At 40.5% G+C, this 22,454-nt stretch overlaps 1 protein-coding gene across 3 annotated transcripts in view; it reads left to right on the top strand.

Annotated features, from left to right (window-relative positions):
* CPAMD8 (C3 and PZP like alpha-2-macroglobulin domain containing 8) overlaps positions 1-22,454 on the top strand; it is a 181,068-nt gene that overhangs the window by 41,409 nt on the left and 117,205 nt on the right. For all 3 annotated transcript variants that reach the window (XM_056822282.1, XM_056822280.1, XM_056822283.1), the window contains exons 12-18: positions 4,536-4,706; positions 8,251-8,379; positions 15,875-16,064; positions 18,192-18,364; positions 18,454-18,603; positions 20,445-20,609; positions 21,782-21,924. In XM_056822282.1, the coding sequence (XP_056678260.1) occupies positions 4,536-4,706; positions 8,251-8,379; positions 15,875-16,064; positions 18,192-18,364; positions 18,454-18,603; positions 20,445-20,609; positions 21,782-21,924 (1,121 nt within the window). The remainder of the gene's footprint in view (positions 1-4,535; positions 4,707-8,250; positions 8,380-15,874; positions 16,065-18,191; positions 18,365-18,453; positions 18,604-20,444; positions 20,610-21,781; positions 21,925-22,454) is intronic.

A 22,454-nucleotide genomic window follows, 5' to 3' on the forward strand; every position in this document is an offset into this window, starting at 1 on the left:
TTTACATGTATCATTGATCAAGACCTATTTCCATAATATTGATATTTGCAACAGAATGATTGTTTAAAGTCAAAACCCCATCAAATCAGGTGATTGATCATATGTTTTTCTTCTGTATTTCTGCTCCCACAATTCTTTTTCTGGATGTGGATAGCATCTTTCTCATAAGTCCCCCAGAATTGTCCTGGATCATTGCATTGCTGCTAGTAGAGAAGTCCATTACATTTGATTGTACCACAGTGTATCAGTCTCTGTGTACAATGTTCTCCTGGTGCTGCTCCTTTCACTCTGCATCAGTTCCTGGAGGTCTTTCCAGTCCCCATGGAATTCCTCTACTTTATCATTCCTCTGAGTACAATAGTATTCCATCACCAACCGACACCACAATTTGTTTAGTCATTCCCCAACTGAAGGGCATCCCCTCATTTTCCAATTTTTTTGCCACCACAAAGAGCACAACTATAAATATTTTTGTACACATATTTTCCCCTATTATCTCTTTGGGGCACAAACTCTCTGGGGTTTTCTAAGTAAACTGTCATGTCACAAATAGAGATAATTTTGTCTCTGTAGTTTATAAGAAGCATTGAAGGACACACAGGAGACAATATGTGTGACCAGTAGGTTGACCTCCTTCTACCAATTACTATCTCCCTTCAGACCTACATGTAAATCTCCCAGGACTCTGAATCCAAGAAGCCCAGGAATAGTAGTGCTCCCCAGATCACAAGCCCTGCATGCAGCTGAACCTCCACAACCATACTTCAAAAAGCAAGATTTTTGAAAATGATTTCACAACTTCCTTTATAAGAGATACAGCCTTTGCCCCAGCAACCATGGGGTAGAAGACTCTACCCCCAAAAGAAGTCTCTTGCTAACAAAGTCCCTGGTGCAATTAGAAAGCTCAGTATGAAAAAACAGGTTTCTGTTAATGGAAATGATGTTTAAAAATGTATTACTATTTGCTTTTCTGCTGCATGCTAAGGACCGTGAGATCTTTTCATCTAACTTGCAACCAAAACTTTTTTAATGTGTCATCTCCCCATAATGTGAAATTCTTGAAAGGAGTCTCTTGCTTTTTTATTTGTATTCTGAAAGCTTAGCATAGAGTTAGTGCTTAAGAAATATTTATTTTTTGTGAAGGAAGCATTTTTAAAACTTTATTTCCCCTCCAATTACAGGTAAAAAGTTTCCAATATTTTTGAAAGAATATTGAATTTTGAATTCTCTCTATTCCTTCCACCAAACCCCCCCCACTGTACTTGCATTGTTAAGCAATCTTATATAGATTTTACATGTGCAATCATGTAAAATGTTTTTCTATATTAATCCTTTTGTGGAAAAACAAATAAAAATTAAGAAAGTGAAAAACGTTTGCTCTTCAGACAATTTTTTTGGGGGGGAAGTAGATGGCATTTTATTTTTATCCTTTGGAATAGTTTTGGATTATCGTATTACTGAGAATAGCTGTTTTTCACGGTTGTTCAATGTAAACTATTCCTATCATTGTATAATGTCCTCCCATTTCTGCTTATTTGTTCTCTTCAGTTCATGTAAGTCTTTCCAGATTTTTCTGAGCTCCTCCTGTCATTGTCTAGTTATTTCTTATAGCACAATAGTATTTCATTACATATACATAATAATGATCATGGCTTTTAGGTAGTCCAATAATGTGTAGATTATCTCTCCTGGATTTATTTTTCAGGTCAGTTGTTTTTCCAATGAGATATTTCACATTTTCTTCTATTTTTTCATTCTTTTGACTTTGATTATTTCTTTGTGTCTCATCTCATAAAGTTATTAGCTTCCATTTGCCCAATTCTAATTTTAAGGCATGATTTCCTTGAGTGGGCTTTTGTATTGCCTTTTTCATTTGATCAATTCTACTTTGTAAAGAGTTCTTTTTCTCAGTGAATTTTGTACCTCTTTTCCCAAAGGACAAATTCTGTCTTTCAGGAAGTTTTTCTCTTCAGTACCTTTTGGCATATCTTTTTTTTTTAATTTGGCAAATTCTACTTTTTAGGAGTTTCTTCTCTTCATTGGATTTTTGTGCCTATTTTTATAGTTGGCCTATTCTGTTTTTTAAGTTTTCATTTCTTTGTTATGTCTCCCTTGTTGTTGACCCTTTTTTCATGATTCTCCAGAATCACTCTCATTTCTTTCCCCAATTTTTCTTCTTCTTTTCTTCTCTCTGATTTTTAAAATCCTTTTTGACCTTCTCTATGAATTCTTTTTGGGATTTAGAGCAATTCTTGTTTTTCCTGGATATAGCACTATTGACTTTATTGTCTTCTTTTGAGTTTGAGTCTACATTCTCACCAAAATAACCTCTAGGTTGAGTTTCCTTTTTTGTTGTTTAAACATTTTTCTTTTAGTTTAAAGATCTGTTAAAGTTGGGCTCTTTAACTGTGGTGAAGGGAACACTGTTTCAAGCTTGAGGTTCTTTGTGCAACTGCCTTCAGATCTATCTGCTTTCAGTTCTTCTGGTATAATGTAAGGTAATTTGATATAAGGAGAGGTGTGTTTAATCCTCTCCTGACCTGTGCTCTGGTCTGTGAGTAGCCTCAGGAACTCTTTTTCCCCCTTGGAACTGTGACCAGGGTCCCCTCCTCCATTGTGGCTGCAAGTGCTGGCATACACTGGTACTCTTCCTCACCCTGGGACTGCATCCCAGGGCTATGACCTGATTCTATGTATGTAAGTATCTTGAATCCAGAGCCAGCAAAGAGACTTCTGCAATCTCCATCTAAACAGTTGTCTGACTCCCCCTGATCATCTGTGGTTGAGAGTTCCAGAAGTCTTGGCTGCTGTGTACTAGGTTCTACCTCTATCTGGACATACTAAATCCCTCTTGTTGACCTCCAAGTTGTTTGGGACTGAAAAATTACTTCATCTTGTTTTTTTGTGGGCTATATTGCTCCAGAATTTGTTTTGAGGCATTATAGCATTGCTTTTTAGAGCATAATTTGTAGAAATCAGATAAGTTTCTGTACATCCTATGCCATCTTGGCTGTACTCCCCAATAAATGTTTTTCATTTATCCATTTGGTCTTTTTTCTTAATCTTATTAATTTCTATTGCTTTATTGCTAACATTACCATGAGTATTACTAAAATTATGCCAAATAATGTAGAGAGGGAATGTCCTTGCTTTATATTTGCATTTATTGAGAAAGCTTTTTTGTTTTTTTATTACAAATAATACTAGTTTTTGTTTTTTACACATATAGTTTTTTTTAAACATATACCTTCTGACTTTGAAACATTACTAAGTTTGTTCTAAAACAGAAGAGCATTAAGGGCTAGGCAATTGGGTTTATGTGACTTGGCCAGGGTCACACAGCTAGGAAGCACCTCGGGCCATATTTGAATCATGGACCTCCTGCATCTAGATCTTACTCTCTATTCACTGAACCACCTAACTGCCCTATACATAAAGGTTTTTTCAATTATATTAAGAATTATTTATGACTTTAAAGGGTTTTAAATAAAAAACTATTTTATCTAAAACTTTCTGTATCTGTTGATTTTATCATGGCATTTGAGTACTGAATTTAAGATTCTACTTGCTTCTCTCTATCAGTTAACATACATCTTCCCAAGTTTCTCTGAATCTGCCCTTTCTGTAATATTCCATTACATTCATATATCATAATTTAGTCATTCCCCAGTTGATTAGCACCAACTTTACTTCCAAATCTTTGCTACAGTCAAAAGTGATGCTATTAATATTTTTATGTGGGTATTTTTCCTCTGAATTTCTCTTTGGCACATACGCCTCACTCATAGTGGTATCATTTGGCCAAATCATTTATTCCACGAGAGCAGGAAGTTTTTGCCTTTTCTTGGGATTCTTTGTACTTGTTATAGATCCTGGAAAACAGTAATTATTTAATAAATACTTGTTTTATTGTTCATTTAAAAAAACCCTTGGTTATTTGGTGGAATTTAGTGAATTGCTTTCCATAATAGTTAGAAATATTATTCAACAATTACTTTTTTTCACTTTTGTAATCTTTGCCAATATAATGGGTGTGAGCTTGTATTCTTTTGTCTATAATTCATTTGCAGTGATTTGGAGAGTTATTTCAAATAAGGATTGATAACTTGCATTTTTTTATTTTGAAAACTATTTGTTAATTTCCTTTGATCATTTATCTTTTGGAGAATGGCTCTCATTCTTAATCAATTCCTAGTATACCTTGGATATCAGACTTCTAACAGAGAAATTTGCCACCAGGCAAAAAAGTAAAAATCTTCCCTTCTGACTATTTCCTTTTAAATTCTTTGTTATTGATTTAATTTTGCAAAACCCTTTTTAATTGTATGTCATCAAAATTTCCATTTTCTCTTTTATGATCATATATTTCCTTTGTTTGGTCAAGGTCTTGCCCATCATTCATAATTGTGAAATGTCATAGACAAATATTTTAATTTCTCTGTCTACAATTATCTCATCTATAAAAGGAGTCTATACTAGATGATCTCAAAGTTTTTTTTATACTTCTAAATGTCTGTTGTTTTAATGCTCTCCAGGTGGAAGTGTCTTACCCTGATGGTAGTCCAGCCAATGGAGTGATGGTCCGGATCAAAGCCGAGTTGACTCCAAAGGACAATGTTTACACCAGTGAATTACTTTCTCACGGGGGTATAGTGGACTTTGAGATCCCTACAATCCCTCCCACTGCCCAGTATGTTTGGCTAGAGGTGAGTAAATCATGTCATTTAGGCATAAACATAAGAGGATTTCTGTGCTAAGAAAACCATTTGGTTCTGTTTGTCATATCTGTGTGCATATAAATATTCTAGAAACAAAGTATATATATTTATATAACATATTTATATTTTATATTTATATAAGACAAATATTTATATAAAATATATTTACAGATAAGTATATTTATATATGTATATAAGTATACAAATAAATTATATAAATAAATTATATAAATATGTATAAATAGATATCATATAAATAAATATATAAATATAAACACACACATATATATCTATGACACCTATATGTAAATATGTAATGTCATAGGAATGAAGAAATCAAGCATTATTCAATCCCTACTATATGCAAAGCACTGTGATAAGCACTTTACAAATATTATCTCATTTAATCCTCATAGAAACCCTTGGAGATAGGTACTATTATGATCCCCATTTTGCAGACAAGAGAATTGAGACAGATGGAATTTAAGCAAGTTGTTCAGAGTCACACAGCTAGAAAGTATCTGAGGCTGGATTTGAACTCGGGTCTTTATGATTCCAGAGGTTCTCTGCCACACCACTGATAGAGAGCCTCACTAGAAGTTTTCTATGCCAGTGAAACCACAGGTCCAGACCCCCCAAATCATATTTTTCCAATGTAATATCTTATCTGTCACAGATATAAAAATCTGGGTTTTGGAGTCGGGAAGACCTGGTTTCAACATATCAGTTGTCCCATGTCATACCATGTCCTACATCAGTGATGTACTTAGCTTTGGAGAACCACGTCTTACCCCTGATAAAGATTGCTTCCGATTGCTTCTATAAAATGCAAATTCTCTGTTTGGTAATTTAGGTTCTTTACCATCCAAGTCTAAATTATCTTTCTGGACCAGTTTGAGCTCTTCCCTTCAATGCTTCACATTCTCACTGGAGGAGCCTCTTTGCTGGTTCTCCTTTCTTGCCTCTCTGCATTTGTCCACACTGTCTTCTGTGCCTGGAGGACCTGCCTTCCTCACTTATGTCTCTTAGCTGTATCCCTTGTTTGAGCCCTTCCTGTTCCTTGTACCCCTTGTCCTCATTTGTGAATGCAGTCTCTCCAGAAGGGAGTTTTTATGTATTTGTTCTGAGTGTATATTTTGTTGTCTATGCACACCAGGAGGGTGTAAGATCCTTTAGGACAGAGACCATCATGCTCATCTTTGGGAGCCCAGAGCATCCCTCCAATCAAAGCTTAAAGCAGGACTTATTGGCTCTGGTGGCTGGAAGAACCTTCATCTGACAGTGGCAGGGCTTTGTGGGGAGAAAAATGAGGGGCTGAGATGGGCAAGAGTGTATGTAGGGGGCAGCTGGGTGGCTCAGTGGATTGAGAGTCAGGCCTAGAGACGGGAGGCCTTAGGTTCAAATCTGGCCTCAGCCACTTCCTAGTTGTGTGACCCTGGGCAAGTCACTTGACCCCCATTGCCTAGTCTTTACTGCTCTTCTGCCTTGGAGCCAATGCACAGTATTGACTCCAAGACGGAAGGTAAGGGTTTAAAAACATTTTTTTTTAATTAAAAAAAAAAAGAGTGTATGTAGGCAGAGCCAAGATGAGGTGCAGGCAAAATGGGCATTTGCCAAAGTCCTAACTTGCGAGGGGCAAAGGGGTGTCAGCAAGGGACGCTTTTAGCATAGCAAGACTGGAAAGAATTCTGGATTGGAACGTAGGAGCTTGGTTAATAAGCTATGTGGAACCTGAGGAATCTAACCCAACCAGACAACCTCAGCCTTCTTATCTGTAAATGGAATAACAATATATTACCTACCTCCCAGGGTTGTAGGTACTATAGAGATCAGATTTATTATCATACATGCATGTCTTTTTAGTGCCAGCTATGACTGTTTTCCATGGCATGAGAATGTTTCTTTTGTAATAACATTGGCTAGAACTTATAGAGGGCTTTACAGGGCAGAGAGGTGGCACTGTGAATAGAGTGCCAGTCCTGGAGTCAAGATTTCATGAGTTCAAATCTGGACTCAGATACTTATTAGTTGTATGACCCTGGGTGGGTCACTTAACACTGTCTCAGTTTCCTCATCTGTAAAATGAGCTCGAGAAGGAAATAGCAAACCACTCTAGTATATTTGCCAAGAAAACCCCAAATGGGGTCAAAGAAAAATGATTAAACAACATATAGAAATTTAAGATTTGCAAAGCATTTTATATATCAATCAATCAATAGATATTAATGAAGGACCTACTGTGTGCCAGGAACTGTGCTAAGTGCTGGGGGAAAGAGGTAAAAGATAGTCTCTGCCCTCAAAGAGCTCCTAATCTAACGTTCTCTCATTTGATCCTCATAACAAACCTTGTGGGGTAGGTACTATCATCATTGTTGTTACAGATAGGCAAACTGAGGCTCAAAGAGTTTAAATGACTGACCAAAGGTCACCCAACTGGTACATGTTTGAGGCAGGATTTTAACTCAGATATTCCTGACTCCAAATCTATCACTTTATCCATTGGACCACCCAATCACTTAGAAAGTCAACTAGCACATTACAGCTTCAAGATAATGGTGCATGGCAGGGGACCTTAGTGAGGGTTTGAGGTCAGTAGCACCAGCACGTGTCACAGTCACGGCACAGATAGCTGTTTGGGGAAAGCAGTATTTGCTTTGACTCCTCAGTGTCATTCTCTTCCTTTGATGCTAGTTTAATGGGCTAGTAAGCCCCAGACCCTTGGGTGGCTTTGAGATGGAGTGAGTATTGAGGTAGGTGTGTGTGTGTGTGTAGGAGAGGGAGAAGGAGAGAGACAGACAGACAGACAGACAGACAGTGGGAGAGACAGACAGACAGAGTGAGAGAGAGAGAGAGAGAGAGAGAGAGAGAGAGAGAGAGAGAGAGAGAGAGAGAGAGAGAGAGAGAGGAGGAGGAGGAGGAGGGAGAGAAAGACAGAGACAGAGATAGATGGACAAAGAGAAGAAATATGGCCCATCTTGGAATAATCACTGAGCTTGCACATGGTGGGTATCTCATGGTGAGGAATGATTTTAAGGCAGAAAGTGTCCACATGTCTTCCCTCAGAGATGATTCTGTGTTCAGAGTAAGTTGGGGAAGTTCATTTGAGTGCAGATTCCTGTTGAATTTGTGGGAAACATATCCCAGGACCAAAAAGATGTGGACCTTAAGGTCCAGTGCAGATCCCCTGGAAGCAATATGAGCAAACGAGGAGATGGGTGCTTAGGAACCACTGGCAGATGTAAATATTTGATTCACTCTTCTGAAACAGCGTCCACACAGGAAAAGAGAGTGTTCAGGGAGAAGCCAGAGGACCCGGAGTCTGGAGATGAACCTATTTAGTGGCACGTGGGAAGAATCATGAGTGTGAAAGTCCATCTCAGAGGGAAGAGACTGTGTGGAGTGGATCAGTCCCAACTCCATTTGGGTCTGAGTCTGTGTCCTGAAAGAATCATTGAGCTGGAAGCTGGAATGCCAGCAAGATCACAGGAACGGGAAAACACGTATATCACATTCAAATGTATTTTTTCTTCAGACAAAAGTGCTAGCAATTGATGGGAAGCCTGCTGGGAACCAATACCTACCCAACTACTTGTCTATTAGCAGCTGGTACTCCCCAAGTAAATGCTACCTACAGCTCCAGGCTCCTGACTCATCTTTTCAGGTAAGGATCGCCTTGCACCCTAGAATTATGGGCCAAGTCGAATAGGATAAATATAAGAGGGATAAATAGAAATGTCTAACAAGTCAGCTGTACAAGGATAGAATAGAAGAAGCCTAGCTGAAGGCTTGCTAAGCTTATTTGAAAAGGACAGACACCAAATGGGGCTATACGTGGTTTGCATACTCAATACACATCCACAGTAGAATGTTGCACTCAAGAAAGCTGATGTGGTCTTAGAGAGCCACTATGTCTGGGACAAAGGAGGGTAGTGTCAAACCCTCTCTGTTTGGTTCTGGGCACCACATTTGGAGTTCATAGGGGAGGGGAGGGGAGGACCAGTGTCACGAGAAAACTAGAGGGGGCAGCAAACTATGTTCTGGGTGTGTGTGTGTGTGGGCGGGGATCCAGCCCACCACTTGTTTTTGTCTGACTTATGGGCTAAGAAAGGTTTTTATATTTTGTAGTTTGTTGACCACTGATTTAAAGGGATGGAAAATATTTAGCCTGGAAAAGAGAAGATGAAATGGGAGACATATTGTTCTGCTTGACCCCAGAGGACCAAACTAGGAGAAGTGGATGGAAATTGCACAGGCAGATTTTACATCAATATAACAAATAATGATTAGCTATCCAAAATAAGAATGGGCTGCCCTAAAAAGTAGTGTATTACTAAATACCACATATCTTCAGGAGATTGCATGGATGAATATACTGCTTTTTAAGAATGAGATAAAGGGGGCAGCTGGGTAGCTCAGTGGATTGAGAGCCAGGCCTAGAGATGGGAGATTCTAGTTTCAAAACTGGTCTCAGACACTTCCTAGCTGTGTGACCCTGGGCAAGTCACTTAACCCACATTGCCTAGCCCTTACCATTCTTCTGCCTTAGAAATGATACTTAGTATTGATTCTAAGGTGGGAGGTAAGGGTTTTAAAAAACAAGAATGAGATGGACTAGATGACTTTGGTGATCCCTTCCAATTCTCAGATTCTATGACTCTAAGCTACTTCCAAATCCTTTTGGATCACAGTTAGGAATTTTTTTTGACTTGATACAATTTCAATTTTTCTTTGAGGCTTTGTATGTAGCCATTTTAACATTTTATCCTCTTCTGAGTTCTTCCCTGTCACCATAGTAATTTCTAATGGTTAGGATCTTTTTTGTTGTTCATTTTTAAATCTTTTTTAACTTTTAAATTTATGTTAAAGTTGGGCTCTGCTCCTGGGGTGGAAGGAGCACCCAAAAGTCCCAAACTTTTTGTGCTGAGGGCATGTGGGTCTGGCTGCTGACATGTGCTTAGATATGGGGGTCAAGCTGCTGGCTTACTGGGGCACGGTCAGCTACTGGCTTGCCCAAATGCCACTTTGCTGATTTTCACTCTCCTCTTGTCTCAGTGATACAGACTGTTCCTGTCCATCTTCTAAGTTGTGTTAGCATGGAAAATCATTTCATCCAGTCCTTTCGTTGGTTCTGCTACTCTAGAATTCATTTGGAAGCTTTTTTAAATAGTTGTTTAAAAGTGAATTTGGGAGAGCTCAGGGAATTCCTGCCTTATTCTACCATCTTTAACTCCATGCTACACCATGCTAAGAGTTCTGTTTTTATTGGTTTGGCTCCTACCCAATCTCTGAAGAGTCACCGTGGCCAACCTATCTATCTCGAGGAAAGGGCTTCTCTATCCTTAGCCGAGCTGGTCCTCGGCTGGCAGGCTGTATCCTGATCAGTGTTAGGTTCATACTTATAACACTCCTGGTTTGGTAGGTAGGACACACCTTCCAGAATTGTTGTTCCACTTGGCTAGTCTTCTTCACATTGCCACTGGAAGCCTCTGGCAGAGGACGATAGTGGAGGGTTTTGTCATTACGACTCCTTAATGTTGATGACAGACAGTAATCTCTGTGCTGAAGGCAAAGAATCCTTTCCCAGAGTTGCAAGAAAGCCATGGAAGGAGCTCAGGGATTTGAGTTTGGCTCTCATTTCCTTTACTGGGTGGCTCTTAGCGGATCTGCCTGGCTTTGGAGAAAAGTGTCATTAACTTATCCACAGAATATGGCTGCTCTTTCTTGTCACTGGAAAAAAGAATACCAAGGGAAGAACAGGTCATATTTACAGATATTGAATGGTCACAAAGTATTTTCCTATTCTTTATCTCTTTTGATCCTCACGAAATCATACAATAAGTCTCAACAGGGAATAACTTTGCTGAGACTCCAGGAGGTTTAGTCCACACAATTATGAAGAGTGAGAGCTATAAGGTGAACTTAACCAGTTTTTCTATTCCAAGTACAACATTCTCTTTACTGCTTAGGGAATTTTAGAACTAGGAGAGTCAAGAACATATATTTTTAGAGATCATCTCATTTAATTCTAGTATTTTACATATGAGGAAATTGAGACCCAAAGAACTCAAATGAATTTCCAAGGTCCTCTACATAGAGAGTGACAGGCCGGGTTTCGAATCTAGGTCCTCTGACTCTAAATCCAGGATTTCTTTCATGGCAGCATGTGGAAATATTGGAAACTGTCCTGTCTAACCCTCAAATTTTGCAAATGAGGAAACCGAGGTTTGGAGAAGGGAAATGGCATTTGAAAGGTCACAAAGCGGTCAGTGTAGTGTCCTCCTCCCACACCTCAGTGATTTCCACAGACCCTCCCAGTTCTAAGTCCTGGGATCCCATGCTGCCTCTGAAACAATATCACATTGACTCTGGGTTACTATGTGTGATTCAGGCAAGGGGGCAGAATTTCATTGTTCTCAATGCCACGTTCCTCATTGGTGGCCTCACAGCTGCCCTGGGTTCAAGGTTCTCCCTGGGTTCTGGACAAGGTGTTGCTTGTTCATGATAACCAGGTGCTAGTCCTCAAAGTTCAAAAAATGAGGCTTTGCATTCATAGAAGCCCAAGCCCAGAGGTGAGCCTGCTCATGTATAAGGAAGGGTCAGATCAGTCCAGTGGTGGTTTTGTAGCTGCTACGTTTTCCATGAATTGAAAAGGGGGCTCATATTTTACAGGACTTCCTTGGGAAGGAAACACAAATGAGATTCTGCACAGCTAATCCGGACACATTGTTCTTATTATGTTCTGATTTAAACCAATTCCACTGTGGGAAAGCTGGAAAAGGGTTTTCTTGCAACTGTGGGAACAGAGGCTCTTCAGCTCCTGTTACTGTGTGTTCCAATTAGCCAAAGACTTTTTGCATAAACAATTCCATCATTTCATCCAGAAGCTTTATTAGTGTGTTAACAGACACAGTCCTATGAATTATTCACACGATGACTTTTTCATTGTGTTTCCAGCCAAGTAAAAATGTTCTCTCTTTTCCAACCTGAAATTAATAGCGTGTAGATCAGAGCTTAGGCCAGTTCTGAGGTTGTCATCCATTGAACTCTAGAATGTAAGACATTTATCTGATTACGGCTTCTTTGGGATTTGGGATTTTGTGTCCCAGATAAATGAATTCTTGCAATTTGAGTTGCACATGTCAGCTGGCAGGGCCTTCAGAGATCATCATCTTATCCAACCCTCATTTTAGGTGAGAAAACTGAAGTCCACAGGCTTTGTGATTTGCCCAGGATTACATAGCTCATGACAGAGAGCGCTGGAATCCAACTATCCTGTGGCCCAGTCTGGAACCCTTGAGAGCTGTCTTAGGAGCCTCTCTTCTGTTTCCTTCCCTTGCTTTTCTCTTGGGCCATCATGTAGAACAAGGAGTGGGGTTCTTTCCTATGGCTCTAGAGTCACAGGAACACAGATTTGTTTTAAGAGGAGGACAGACTTCTTTTTTTTTTTTTTTTTTTTAAACCCTTACCTTCCGTCTTGGAGTCAATACTGTGTATTGGCTCCAAGGCAGAAGAGTGGTAAGGGTAGGCAATGGGGGTCAAGTGACTTGCCCAGGGTCACACAGCTAGGAAGTGGCTGAGGCCGGATTTGAACCTAGGACCTCCCGTCTCTAGGCCTGGCTCTCAATCCACTGAGCTACCCAGCTGCCCCCAGACAGACTTCTTTTTAACAGTGAGAGATATCTGAAAATAAAATGGGGAGCCATTTGGGGCATTTTACCAGCTGTCACTAGCACTGAAGCTGAATGACCATTTATTGAGATACTCTTTAAAAACTCCAAACTTTTATATTCTGTGGCAAGGGCTCGTCAATCAAGGTTGTCTCTTGTTGCCTCTTGCCCATGGTCACACAGCTAGGAAGTGCCTGAGGCCAGATATGAACCCACGTCTTCCTGGCTCCAGGTGGGGCACTCTATCTACTATGCTTCCTAACTGCCCTAATCCTGTTTTCTTGCTTTACAATTTTTTTTGTCCATCTTAATACCCTAATCCTTCAAAAAGAAGCACTCCTTGTAATTAATAAGTATGATCAGATAAAAGAAGCCTACACCTTGTCCATATCTGAAAAGGTGAGCCTTGTTCTGTACCCATAGTCCCCCACTTCTCTACCAAGAGGTGGGAGGCAGACAGACATACATCATCATGAGTCTTCTTTCTGCTTGAGTAAAGGCACAGCTTTGGTTATGGTTATGACGTCATTCAGACTTGCTTTCTTCACAGTCTTTGTGTCAATTGTCCCCAGATTCTGCTCTTTCCCCTCTGCTTCAGCTGATAATGAACATCACCAGGTTTCTCTGAACCAATCACATTCATTGTTTCGTTAAGCACAATAATGCTCTATTACATTCATGGACCGTGCTTTGTTTAGCCTTTCCCTAAATTACAGGCACTTATTTTGTTTTGGATGACCCTTTGATGAAGGATGGACGAGATGCCCTCCAAAGAGTCTTCCACGCTAAAATGAAGCTTCATTTTATTTTATTTTTTTCCATGTTGGTCATTGTTGTAAGAGCAAAGCCATACATAACCAAAACCCCAAAATAAAACCATAAATACACTGATGTGACAGATGAACCATTCTTGCTCTGGAGGTAGATAGCATTCCCCATCATAAGTCCTTCAGGATTGTCCCAGATCGAGGTAGCCAAGTTTTCACAGTTAATCATCGTCCAATATTGCTGTTATTGTGTGCAGCATTATCTCAGGTCTGCTTATTTTACTCTGCATCAGTTCCCGTAGATCTTTCCAGTTTTTCTGAAATTATCCTGCTTATCATTTCTTATAGTGCAATAATATTCCATTACCAACATGACCAAAATTTGTGCAGCCATTTCCCACCTGATGGACATCCCCTCAATTTCCAATTCTTTGCTGCCCACAAAAAGAGCAGCTATAAATATTTTTGTACAAGTGGTTCCTTTCCCTTTTTTTATTATCTCTTGGGGATGAAGCTTCATCTTAACCACGTGTGATTCTAATGTCAAATCTTGGCCCTAAAGACAAGATGAGAAAATATATCCCACTCTTTCCCTTTGAGAAGTAGGGAGGGGAAGCCTATGGGTGCAGAATGTCACATATGATGTTAGATATAGTTGCTACTTTGGGAAGTTTTTCTTTTCTTGCATGTTTTTCTTTGTTACAAGAGAAGGCTCACTTGGGACTGGGCAAGGAGGGTAAAAGAAATAGCTGGAAATGATTGTGATGAAAAACAAAGGTATCACTAAAACTTTAATTTTAAAAATGTAATTTCATAATTACTATAGTTGTTTTCATTTCTAAAGCTCAAGGTAGAGGGTCTTCTCACGTCAGATTTCTTAATAATAAAATCAGTACTTGATGTTTACATAATACTTAGACCACAATGCCTCACTTAATCACCTACATATAGTAGGGATTTGATAAACATTTGTGACTGAACACATTATCTCCTTTGTGTTAGCACAGCAAGGGAGGCAGGAGTTGAGCAGTGAAGGTTGAGAAGAAAGCAGCTGCTGTCTTCATGGCTCTAAGAAGGGCACCCACTTTCCTTCCCCTACCAGGAAAAGCAGGGTCATTCCTCCTAGGCTTCTGAGACTTCTGCCTGTCAGGGTTCCCAAGCCTGTGACCAGATGTGTCCCAAGGGAAAGGGAAGAGCCAAAGGGTCAGTGAAAGTGGTGGGATTGAGAGCATCTTTTCCAGTGTATAGAACTATACCATGGGAAGGATCATTGTGCTCTTCTGAAAGAAGAGGAACCCTTCAGCTATACATCTATGATTCTATGACTCTTAACCCAGAGGTATTTCCACTACCCTGTCTTGCCTTTCTGCCCTGGGCCTCTGTATATCTCCAACAAAGCTCAAGGAAGACTGGAAATGGCAAAAGGCAGATCTTGCTGGTCTGGTACCCAGCACAACTGCTTGGGCAAACATCCTTCAGTATCATAGCTGACTTTTGTGATGATAAGCATTGGAGGAAACCCAGAGGCAGAAGGCCTTTTTTATGGTGTCTCTGGCATTGGTGAAGCTCCTTTGGAAGTCCATTGGTAGACAGTTAAAAAGTTCTTCCTTAGTAGAAACATAGAAGACAAACAACTGCTTGATCACATGGTTCAATGAGGATATGATTGGGGATGTAGACTCTAAATGATCACACTGGTGTAAATATCAATAACATGGAAATAAGTCTTGATCAATGACACATGGAAAACCCAGTGGTCAGCCATAGGAAGGGGGTGGGAGGAGGGGAGGAAAGAACTTGAATCTTGTAACCATGGAAAAATATTCTAAATAAATTAATTAATTAAAATTTTTAGGAAGAAAGTTCTTCCTTAAATCAAGGATAAAGTCTGCCTCCCTGAAGCTCCTCCTCTCTCTTCCTGCTCCTCATCCTGTCCATACGGGCCAAGCAGAACAAGGCCTGTCCTTTTACCACATGGTGTCTTGTCAGATATTTGAAGACAGTGAAGCTGGCCTGCCTACATCGTCTTGTCTTAAATGTTCCATTTCCTCCATCCTCTTGTCCTATGGCACGCTCTCTAGTTTACTTCATCATTCTGGTCCAAATGGTCAAGGTCCTTCTTCCTCTGCCTACCTTTGAGGTTTTTCTTTTCTTGAAAGTTGTTTCACTCTCTACCTCCTTGTTGGTTCTTTCACTCCTGTATTTGTTTTGTGGCTTTATTTTAAAATTGGTTGGAGAGGATTCTCATGGTGACTTTGTGTTTCTCTACTCTACTCCGCCATCTTGGCTCTTCTCCAAGGAAAGCAAGGTCCTTCTTTCCAGAGTGAGCAGAACACAATGGTTCCAATGTGGTATAACCAGGGAAGAAGAGGGTTAGGGACCACTCCAGACCCTGCCCAGATCTGACCAGGCAGAGGACAGTGGGGTTGCCCCAACAGGACAATAACTGAGTCCCACGTGAAAGCTCCAGAGCCTCACCTGTGTCACGACCCCCCTGCTATGTTTCTTCATGTACGGGGGCTCTGTTGAGGCAAAGCTAACAGATCCTGTTCCAAGACAGAGGGCAAAGGCTTCCCTGCCCGCCTCTGGACACCTCCACATTGTGTCGTTTTGTCTGGGGAATCGGGAGGGTTCAGGGCCATTGACATCTCGGTGTGTTCGTATCATCTGTTTCTGTTTAGCATAACTCAGGTTCCCTCTCAGCTGCTGTCTCTTCCCTAAGGTGGGGGATGAAGTCCGTTTTCCCGTAAAGTCCACCTGTCCTTGTGATTTTACTTTATATTATGAAGTTGCATCACGAGGCAACATTGTGCAGTCAGGCCTGCAGCCTGCGAATATCACCCAGCAAAGGAGCAAGAGAGCCGCATCTCCCCCAGACCAGCCCAGTCAAGTTACCCATGTCCCGGGAACAAGTGAGTACAGTCACAACTCCGCAATAGCAGCCTTCCTCTCTGTCAGACACCTTTGGTGCTTCCACAGTGCCGCCAAAAGAAAGTCCAGATTCTGTAGTTTGGCATTCGAGGCCGTGCCCAATCTGAGCCCTACCTAACTTTTCAAAGATATTACCTAATATTCTCTAAAATAAATATAACCCTAAAATCCAGTGGAATTGTGTGTTGGCTATGGGAGGGGGGTGGAGGGGAGGGAAAGAACATGAATCTTATAACCATGGGAAAATATTCTAAATTAATTAATTAAATAAAATTTTACGGATTAAAATTTTTTTAATTAAATAAAAAACAAAAATAAAATAAAATAAATATAACCCAGTCAGCTAGGTGGTCATGCCAGTCCCTACATCCTGCCCCCTAAACCTTTGCTCATCTCATTCACCTACTGGTAATTCGTTTTGCCCAAGCTAAACACTATACTGGGCTCCTCAAAAGTGAAACCAATGGGGGGCAGCTGGGTAGCTCAGTGGATTGAGAGCCAAGCCTAGAGACGGGAGGTCCTAGGTTCAAAACTGGCCTCAGACACTTCCCAGCTGTGTGACCCTGGGCAAGTCACTTGACCCCCATTGCCTAGCCCTTACCACTCTTCTGCCTTGGAGCCAATACACAGTATTGACTCCAAGACAGAAGGTAAGAGTTTAAAAAAAAAAGTGAAACCAATGAATGAAACATGGTTCCTATCTTTTGGGGGCTTCTAGTTTAGGAAGAGATGAGGCATTTATACAGGCAAATATAACGCAACTCAGAATTTGGTCATCTTAAGAATAACTTCCAAAAAAATGAATTAAATTTTTTTTAAAGATTAACTTCCAAAATCTTTCCTATGAGGAAAAATGAACAAAAATGCTTTCTTCCCTGTACAACCCTGTGAGTTCGGTGGTATGTGGATTTTTATCTCTGTTTTTAAAATGGGTAAACTGAGAGCCAGAAAGACAGAGTGGGTTACCTGGTAAGTAAGTGATGAAGCCAGGACTCAATCTTGGGTTTTTTGACTCTAAACCTAAAGCCCATTCTTCTCCTCACACTGAATTTTATAGCATGAGTGAGGTGAAGATCACTTCCTTTTTAGGGAAACTGAAGGCTTGCTGGAGGAGGTGATCTTTGAGCTAAGCCTTGAAAAAGGAGTAGGATGTTCACAGACAGATAAGGGAGAATGATGATATCATGAGTGTCACCTGGAACAGGTGCAGTATTTGTATTAGAGCTGGTTCTGCAGCAAGGAAGCATGATGGATAGAGCCAGGAAGACATCTCCAAGTGTTCAAATCTGGCCTCAGACACTTCCTACCTGTGTAACTCTGGTCAAGTCACTTAACCCTTTTTGCCTCAGTTTCCTCATCTGTCAAATGAGTTGGAGAAGGAAATGGCCATCCACTCCTGTGTCTTTGCCAAAAAAAACCCTAAATGGGGTCATGAGGAATTGGACACAACTGGAAAACTTCCTGAACAACTACACGGGCATCTTGTCTTATCTTTGGCTTCCCCCCACCCCTTTACTAGAAATCTTCAACTAAAGAGGTAATGTGGAAAGACAGTTCATCAGAACTAGCTTTTTTCTAGGCTGACACCATGATTTAAGTCCCAGAATCTACTAAGCAGGTAAAGGGCTCCTAGAAGGCCAGGAAGAATGGCAAAGAGGAGTTTGGGTGCTATTGGTGCATTTTAGCTCAAAGGCAATTTAATATATCTCAGTGTAAATTACCTCTTCATGGACATGGCAATAGGAGTGTTGGTCATCAGACATCAATAATAGAATTAGCATTAAGAGCCAGAGTTGAGGGCAGATGGCCCTGAACTGAGAGCCAGGGCTAGATACAGGAAGTCTCCTGGGTTCAAATCTGGTCTCAGACACTTCCTAACTGAATGATCTTGGGCAAGTCACTTCACTCTCATTGCCTAACCCTTTTTATTGTTCTTCTGCCTTGAAACCAATATGCAGTATTGATTCTAACAGAAGGTAGGGGTTTTCTTGAAAAAAAAAAAGGTTAGAGTATTTCTTTTTCACATCTTTTATCCTATCTTCAAGTTTTCTGGCCAAGTTTTGAATGCCGTCATTTCAATTTTTAACAAACTAATAAATCTTATTTAGCTTCTCCGGAGGCCCCGGGAGCTGAGGTTCAGGTGTGTGTGACATACCTTCATCTTCCAATCACCCCCAGCATGGCTCCTCTCAGCCGCCTGCTGGCCTACTACGTAAGGGAGAATGGAGAAGGTGTCACAGACAGTCTGCAGTTGGCCGTCCAAGCCTCATTCGAAAACCAGGTAGGGCGACCTAAGAGTGGGAAGGAGAACGGGGTGAGCCAAGTCCTTTTGGTGGGGCTGGGGTTTCCTGCAAGTGTCTTTGTGCTCAGGTTTCAGTGACATTTTCCTCCAATGAGACAAGACCTGGAGATGTGGTTGACTTGAAGGTCCGGGGCACTAAAGGAAGCTGTGTCTGCATTGGGACTGTTGATAAGAGCATTTATCTCCTCAAGACTGGCTTTCAGCTGACGCCTGCCCAGGTAAGGCGAGAGGGACCTAACGCAGAGGGCTACTGAAGCTTGGTTCTTAAAGACCATCATGGTCCCCTCCAAGCACCACCTTCCTCATCAACCAGCATTGATGGCTCCCGGTCTTTCAGGGACTCCCCTTACTTGCAGGTTGAAATTCAGAGTCCTCATTGCAGCTTTGAAAGACCATCATGGTCTAGCCTCAATTTTCCCTTCCAGTCTACTGTTCCATTAGTCTACCTCAGAACCCAGTTTTTCACTCAAATTGGCCCATTCACTTTCTCCAAGGAAAATTTTGTAATTCTCTTTTGTCTCTACTGTTCTCTCCTTTCTCTCCATTTTTGCCCACACTATATTCTCCCTCCTTTCTTTATTGATGGGAATCATTTCTAGCTTAAAAAAAAAACAAACCACTCTTAACTTCTCTCTTAGAATTGATATTGAGTTTTGGTTCTAAGGTGGAAGAGCAATAAGGGAGAGGCAATTGGAGTTATATGATTTACCCAGGGTCACACAGATAGGAAGCATATGGGGCAAGATTTGAACTCAGATCCTTCCCACTCCAAGCCTTTGCTCTCTATTTACTGAGCCATCCAGCTGCTCTACATTTCTAGCTTTTAAGGTCCAACTTAAAAATATATATATATATATATATATATATATTTGCATGATAATATCTATATAACCCAGATCAAATCACCAGCTAGTACTGGGACCAGGAAGGGAAGGAAGGGAAGGAAATAAATTTGATCATATAACAGGAAAATTTATGTGGAAATTTGTTATTATATATAATTGGTTTAAAAAATTATATAGGGGTTAGCTGGATGACTCGGTAGATTGAGAGTCAGACCCAGAGGCGGGAGGTCCTGCACTCAAATCTGGCCTCAACCATTTCTAGCTGTATGACCCTGGGCAAGTCACTTGACCCCCATTGCCTAGCCCTTACCACTCTTCTGCCTTGGAACCAATATATAGCATTGATTCCAAGACAGAAGGTGAGGGTTTAAAAAAAATTATCCAAATATTTATGGTCCAATTTAAATCTATCTCCTTTAAGCCATGTCTCCCGACCATCCATCCCAAAGTAAGCTTTGTGTTCCTTTGTCTCTTAAAACATTATTTATACCACACATTTAGCACGTATTAGTATATTTCTTTTTTTTACCCTTCCCTTTCATCTTAGAATCAATATTACATATTGGTTCCAAGCCAGAAGAGTGGTAAAGGCTAGGCACTGGGGATTAAGTGACTTGCTCAGGGTCATGTGGAAGTATCTGGAGCCAAATTTGAGCCCAGGACCTTCTGTTTTCTTGTCTTCATCTTTCTGAATTCAAATATAGCCTCAGACACTTACTAATTGGGTGACTTTAGACAAGTCACTTCACCTGGTTTGCCTCAGTTTCCTCATCTGTAACATGAGCTGGAGAAGAAAATGGCAAACCAGACTCGTATCTTTTCCAAGAAAACTCCAAAATGGTGTCACAAAGAGTTGGGCATAGCAGAAATAACTGAACAACAACCTCTTCTGAGACTCAGTTTACACAAAGTATTTCCTGAGCCTCTCACCCTTTTAATCATTTCTCTCTCTTCAAATTGCCTTATTTTTCCATCTCCCCCATTGGCATACTCTTCTTGAGTGGAAGGGCTATGTCATTTGTTGGGTTTTTTTTATTAGTGGTATCTGACATTCTGCCTTGCACAGAAGAGATACATAATAAATGTTTTTTAACTGGATTGAATAGGTCAATTTTGGATAATTGTCCAGAGTACTCCTCTGAGTCACTCCTTTCTTTCTTACCTTTTCCTTTTTTGTTGTCTCTTTCTTCTTCTTTCTTCCTGGTTCCATATAGGTTTTCCAGGAATTAACAGAATATGATGTTTCTGATACCTTTGGGTCTCCCAAGGAAGATGGGCATTTCTGGTGGCCTGGAATGTCCTCCCATAGACGTCGCCGACGCTCTTCTGTTTTCCCATGGCACTGGGATATCGCAAAAGATGCACGATTTGCATTTACTGTAAGGAATATTATTCTTCGCTCCTTTCCTCCTTCTCCAAAAGGCCTTTCTGAAATATTTTGGGCTAGAATATTAACCATGATGAACAACATTTGCTAAAGGAAGAAAAGAGAACTGAAAATTGGACTAATTTTTTGAGGAATGTAGGCTAATTAAAAAAAAATACTAGACTTGTAGTCAGAAGATCCAGGCTTGGGTTCTGGTTCTGACACGTACTGAGAAAAGTAAGGGTCCTCCCTGGGCCTCAGCTTGCTCATTTGTAAAATGGGAATAATACTACTGTTATGGCTCATCTCACAGGTTGTAAGGAAAATGCTTTTGGTGGTAGGTTCAGTTCTTCTCTTATAGCATCACTCACATCTGTCCCCTATCTTCTGTCTTGAGTGCCCCTATCCTAGAAGAGCCTCATTACCATCTGGCTTCAACTGTGGCAAGAAATTCCAAAAAAGGTTTTCCCACTTTATATCCAGTACACCCTTCCTTATTCACCAGCGTCCTCAGGCCTATATCTGGTCACATCATCTCTTCACTTAGAAGGCTCAGAAGCTCTTTCTTGCCCACTTTTACAATGCAATTCCTACCAGCAAATATTTGTCAGACTGAATAGAAGAATCTGGGCCTTATTTTGGTTTGGTTTTGCTGATCTTTTCAGAAGCACTCCTTCCTGGAAATGAATTAACATAGCCACGTACATTCCCAAAGATTATCTCATCGGATTCCAAACAAAACCAATAAGGAAGATAATAGTACGAATATTATTCTCCCTATTTTGTAGATGAGAAAGTTATAAGTAATTGTGTTATGCCAAAAGTCACATGCCTAATAAGTCTTCTAACTCCAGGCTTAGTGTTTTTTTCCTACCATTGGTGGTGGATGTATAAGGCTTCCAAAAAAAGATTAAATTTTCCCAGGCTTCATAGCATTTCTTTTATTCTTCAAGATTGGCAAGCCACGATCTGCTTATTAAGTTTATAAATGGACAAGTTATTCCCCCATATTTGTCTGTTCTCCCTTGGCTATGCCACCATTTTGATCACAGAACAAACCAAATCTGACAATGTTTAATCTTGTGTGGCAGTACCTCCTGTGCCCCTGGAACAAGTGCTAGTGTAGATAGAAGAGTCTGAGTCAGAAAACTGATGGAGCTCTTTGGGTTGTTTTCCTTTATTTAGGACACTGGACTGGTGGTCATGACCGATTTGGTCAGCTTGAACCACAGGCAGGATGGGGACATGTACACAGATGAGGCTGTGCCAGCTTTTCAGCCACACACGGGAACCTTGGGCAGCACGGCACACTCGAAGGTCATACCCAGGTAATATGGGACTTGGGGAACTTTTATCCAACACCACCTTAATGTACTGGCTTTAATCTGGGCTAGGACTCCAGGTCAGGTCCTTAACAAATAGAAACTTACGTGACATGAAATGTAGATGAAATGCTCAACAGAGATGTGTTTGTATTGTCATTCATTCAGTGAACATTTATTCAGTTCTTATTATGTGCCAGGCACTGTGCTAAGTGCTAGGGGTACAAAAAGAGACAAAAGACAGTCCCTGGCCTCCAAGAGCTTACAATCTGTTGGAGGAGACAACTTGCAAACAAATCTATATCAAGAAAACTATATATATAGGGGTAAAAATTATGGTTGGACTGAATATTTGAGAGTTTGGTCACCAGGAATTTAATTATTAAATTCCAATGAATTACTCAAGTCAGAATGGCTTTTATGGTAGTTTATTTACAAATAGAGAGAAGAAAGTAAGGGGAGAAAAGAGAAACAGAAAGGGGGAGAGAGAAATAGAGAGAGAGAGAGACAGACAGACAGACAGACAGACAGACAGA

The sequence above is a fragment of the Monodelphis domestica genome, chromosome 3, assembly GCF_027887165.1.
Source record: "Monodelphis domestica isolate mMonDom1 chromosome 3, mMonDom1.pri, whole genome shotgun sequence".
Lineage (NCBI taxonomy): Eukaryota > Metazoa > Chordata > Mammalia > Didelphimorphia > Didelphidae > Monodelphis > Monodelphis domestica.